Consider the following 5,147-nt stretch of genomic DNA (forward strand, 5'->3'; position numbering starts at 1 on the left):
TTAAATACTCAATGGTCATCACCACACATGAGGGAAATAAAGCAAGTATCTCTGTAAATCAGCTCCTTGAAGAATGTGGAGGGAGGCACTGTAGCATAAAAGATGACCGTACATTGTTAATGGAGAAGATTGAGAACGTTGTGATTGAAAACAATGAAACCTGCCTCACCTACACTGAAGGGACAGGGATCATGACACCAAAGTCTGTGTCTGAACATGTCAAACCACCTTTAAACCTGGTTCTATGTGGGAGGAGAGCAGCAGGGAAGACTTCAGCAATCAAGGCCATTTTGAACCAGACAATGCTTGATCCAGCCTCCAAATCTGCAGAGTGTGTGAAATATCAGGGAGAGGTGTGCGGACGTTGGGTTTCCCTGGTGGAGCTTCCTGCCTTGAATGGAAACCCTCTGGAGGCAGTGATGAAGGAATCACTCAGCTGTCTCTCCCTCTGTGATCCTGAGGGCGTCCATGCCTTCGTCCTGGTCATACCTGTGGGTCCCCTCACTGATGAAGACAAGGGAGAGTTAGTGACCATCCAGAACACTTTCAGCTCTCGAGTCAATGACTTTACCATGATTCTGTTCACTGTGGAGTCAGATCCTACCGCTCCAGCTGTAGTTAACTTTGTAAGTAGGGACGGAGACATCCAGCGGCTCCGTCAGAGCTGTGGAGGCCGATATGTTGTCCTCAACATGAAGGACAAGCAGCAGGTCCCTGAGGTGTTGGATGCTGTGGAACAAATGAGACTTTCCAAGCGTGAATCATGCTGCTACACAACAGAAATGTTTGCCAATGCCCAAGTAGATAAGGTTATCAAACAAGAGAAATGCATCACCACGCAACGGGCTGAACTTGAGGAGTTGAAAAAAAAGAGCATGGTCACTGGTAAGTACTTCACTGATATAATCTCACTTTTATTGGCTTTTATATATACGTTTTATGTATACGTCTTCTGCTGATTTCATCACTACTGAATAGAAATCATCATCTGCTGTTATATAAAGAAAACATCAATGTAGCTTTCATTTACCTGGTTCCACAGTAAACTAGTGAGATCGCAGAGGAAGCCTTAACTGATCCTGATTACTCTAACTTACCCCCAACACAGCATGAGGGTCAAGAGTATGCAGTTTTTCATTCCAACCAAAAACTATACCGGCCCTGTGTTTGGAACCAGATACTAACCTACTACATAGCACATACTAATCAGTACTGCATACTGTACATTCAAGTGATGATTTCAGGTATAACCATTAAGATTGCAGTATACTCAAACAGTACATCACATGATGAGGCCATGCTGTAAAACAACAGATGAACATAAAAATTTAATTTTCATTTATCGAATAGTATACTATATAATTTAGAATTTTCTAAATCATTTATAATTCTATAAGCCTATTTATTTTGGCTGTATTATCCTACATTGTAAGTATCAGCACTTAATACATTGGGGATCATCGCTATCAGTGCCTGGTTAAATATTTGGTAAAATATTTTTTCATAGTGCTGTTACACATTTTCCTTCTCCTTTATTAGTTTCCTCCTTTATTAGTTTTTTAACAAATCATCTTGTGAAGATGACTTTCTTAAGTCTCTTGTGGTTAAAGTAGTTGTAGTCGCTGTGGTGTATCCATTAAAATACATGAGAAGAGATGCTGAATTCCCAAACTGGACTTTATTAAGTGGCTGTACATATACCCCTTGCTGGGTATAAAGAGGGCGGAATGTGGTTTCTGGAAATAAGAACAATAAACAATGAGGATAATACAGAAATATATAGCACAACCAGCTATTAAACTACTATGTTGTCCTGTCATTCCACTTGCCAGCACACCACGCACCCACCACGGAAAAAGGGAGCAACAGTTCTCCAGCTATCTTAAATCGACTTCTAACAACATAAACAAATTAGATGTATTTACAGATTAATAGACGCACACAAATCCGATACAGCCACACTCTTAATCCCAAACATGCCCGTGCAACTCTCCAGAACAACTCAACTACCACAATTAGCGAGTTTATATGGGTTATCAATTCTAAGAAACTGATTGGCTGTCTGATGTGCCTGTCACCATGACTGTCCAATGAAATACAGAATACTTAAACGAGGGGCTGTGCCAACCAATATGGTCGTTAAAGTCAATTTAGACTGCAAGCCTTTTTTACACATCTGGTTAACCCATTCATCAGCTACTAACTCACTAAAGTTACAGATAAATCCCCTCTTAATTTTTAACTGTGGTGCTTACCACTTAACACGCTGTGGTCACTGTAACCGCACAAAGACAAATCTGCATGTTGGTGAGGCCACTGCTCCACATATGCAGAAATTTTAAATTTGTCTCAGTTTTAAGTTTTAATAATTAGTGTCTAACTAGCCAGTCAAAAGGCTGGCTGACTCCCAGCATGTTATTTGATGTGATGGATCAATGATGTGAGGGGATCAGGGCCTGACTATAGAATGATTAGTACCCAGATTCGAACACATGGTCGCTCATTCCACTGATTACTTCCTCTGGTTGAAGGTGTGCTAATCAGTGAAACTACCTGGTGTAGTGTTTGGTTGGAATTAAAAATTGCAGACTCTTCGCCCTCCATGGCACATGGTTGCCCACCACTGTTCTATACCCTTGAGCTGACAGTGTTGCAACGGTCAAAATATGATGAACATAAACTAATTCTTTCTCATCATCACTTTGCAGGTGATGATGAAAAACAGAGTGAAGAGTGTCTCAGGATGGTGCTGATAGGGAAGACTGGAACTGGAAAGAGCAGTTCAGGAAACACTATTCTGGGCAGAAAGGCATTTGAAGCCATGTCCAGCCAAACATCTGTCACCAAACGTTGTGAGAAAGCAGAGAGTAAAGTGGATGGTCGTCCTGTCGTTGTGGTTGACACCCCCGGCCTGTTTGACACAAACTTGTCCCATGAAGAGGTTAATGAGGAGATGGTGAAATGCATCAGTCTTTTGTCCCCGGGACCGCATGTCTTCCTGTTGGTGTTAGAGATTGGCAGACTCACATCAGAGGAGAAGGAGACATTAAAACTAATCAAGAAAGTCTTTGGGAAGAATTCTGAAAAGTTCACCATCATTCTTTTCACAAGGGGAGATTCACTGGAGCATGAGGAGCGGTCCATTGAGAACTACATTAAAGAGAAATGTGATGATTCATTTAAGAATCTGATCGCCGACTGTGGAGGAAGATACCATGTGTTTAATAACTATGATAAAAACAACCACACACAAGTCAGTGAGCTGTTGACCAAGGTTGAGGCAATGGTGAAGAAAAATGGCGGTGGCTGCTACACAACTGAGATGTTCCAAGAAGCAGAGGCAGCCATACAAAAGGAAGTGGAGAAGATTTTGAAGGAGAAGGAAGAAGAGATGCAGAGAGAGAAGGAGGAGCTTAAAAGAAAACATGAGGAAGAAATGCAAGTGATGAGAAGAAAAATGGAAGAACAGAGATCCGAAACTGAACGAGAGAGAGAGATAAGAGCCAAACAACTGAAGGAAAAGGAAGACTATATTATCAAAGAGCGTGAAGAGAGAAAGAAAGAACAGGAAATGAGACAAGAAGAAGAGAGGAAGAAGAAGAAACAGGAGGAAATTCAACAACAGGAATGGGAACACAAACTTGGAACAATGGAGAAAAAAATAAAATCAGAATCAAAGGAAAAGGAAAACACTGACAAAATGCTGGAGCAGAGTAGAGAAGAGATGAGAAAAGAACGAGAAGCTTGGGAGAAGGAACGAACAGAATGGTGGGAAAAAAGATGTCAGGAAGATGAACAGAGACGAGAAAAGGAACGAACAAGACTTAAAAAGCTCCAAGAAGAGTACGAGCAGGAAAGAGAAAAAGATGAAATCAAAAGGAAAGAAGAGGATCGAATCAGAAGAGAACAGGAGGAAAAGGAGCGAAAAGAATTAGAGGAAAACTATAAGAAAAACCTTGAGAATATGAAGAAGAAATATGAAGAGGAGGCCAGAAAGCAAGCTGAAGAATTCAATGACTTCAAAGAGACATACTTCATGGACTTTGCAGCTCTGGCGGAAAAGCACATGGAGGAAATGAAAGATGTGAGAAAAGCGCATGATAAACAAATGCAAGAGAAAGATGAGACATATGACCTCTTCAAAGAACTTTCAACCTATAAAGAAGAACAGCTGAAGGAGAAAATGGAGAATTTGCAGAAGAAACAAGAACAAGAAATGAAAGACTTGGAAAAGAAATACCAAAACAAATGCATCATCACTTGATAATGCTGCACAGTTCTCGACTTCTCAGTATTGTAGTATACTATGATGTTAAAGGAATAGTTCACCCAAAAATGAAAATTCAGTCATTATCTACTCACCCCCATGCCAGCTGAAATTCGGGTGAATTTTTTTAGTCTATACAACAGTCCGGAACAGAAAATAACCATAAAATGGCTCCATGCAGCTTTTCCAGCATACTCCAAGTCTCCTAAGGTCAAACGATCCCAAAGTGACTTGAAAAGACCGACATTTACTTATTTATTTAGCTGAAATCGTCACTCTAGCTGTTAATGATTAAAAAAAAAACGTTTGCACACACCCTGGTCTCGAGAATTACATGGTAAGACTAGCTTGAATTACCAGAAAACAAGACTTCCGGTTTGGGCATTTAGCCTTCAAAATAAAAGCGTGAGATTTTAAATAGGTAGAAATACTGTTTTAACCCAATTACTTTGTATTTAATCATCAAATTCAATAAGTGAGCACCCATATTAATGTTTGATGGCCGCTTTAGTCTCTGTTCTGTATGTATTCTGCACAGTGTAATATATTCAGCGTTTATAGTTAAAAATGGCACATATTATGGCATTTGTCATTATGACATCAAACAAAATACTACCTATAAAAAATATATATTTTTCTCTTCTGTTTTGTTTTTTATCAGTGTTTTTTCACAAATTTTATCACTTTGCTGTTTTATCTCTACACTCTCTACCACACATAAGTGTGATACATAAATCAGAAATGGGGACTTAAGTTTGCAACTCACACTCAAGTCACATGCAAATTGACTTGAGAGTGAACTTGAACTTTGGACTAGTAACTTGTGAACAATGGGCCTCATTTATCAAGCGATTTCTGAAGGGATTGTTCATAAATCCAC

At 39.7% G+C, this 5,147-nt stretch overlaps 1 protein-coding gene across 1 annotated transcript; it reads left to right on the plus strand.

The window, feature by feature from the left end:
- On the plus strand, positions 1–4,368 carry LOC139648434 (uncharacterized). Its single transcript, XM_071524553.1, has 2 exons — positions 1–885; positions 2,709–4,368. The coding sequence occupies exons 1-2, from the start codon at positions 12–14 to the stop codon at positions 4,262–4,264; spliced, it is 2,430 nt and encodes an 809-aa protein (XP_071380654.1). The 5' UTR covers positions 1–11; the 3' UTR covers positions 4,265–4,368.
- The last annotated feature ends 779 nt before the right edge of the window (positions 4,369–5,147 follow it).

This window comes from Centroberyx affinis, unplaced genomic scaffold (assembly GCF_046629955.1).
Source record: "Centroberyx affinis isolate AG114_WGS23_722 - 3 ecotype Tasmania unplaced genomic scaffold, CSIRO-AGI_Caff_v1 ptg001200l_1, whole genome shotgun sequence".
NCBI classification, from domain to species: Eukaryota; Metazoa; Chordata; class Actinopteri; order Beryciformes; family Berycidae; genus Centroberyx; species Centroberyx affinis.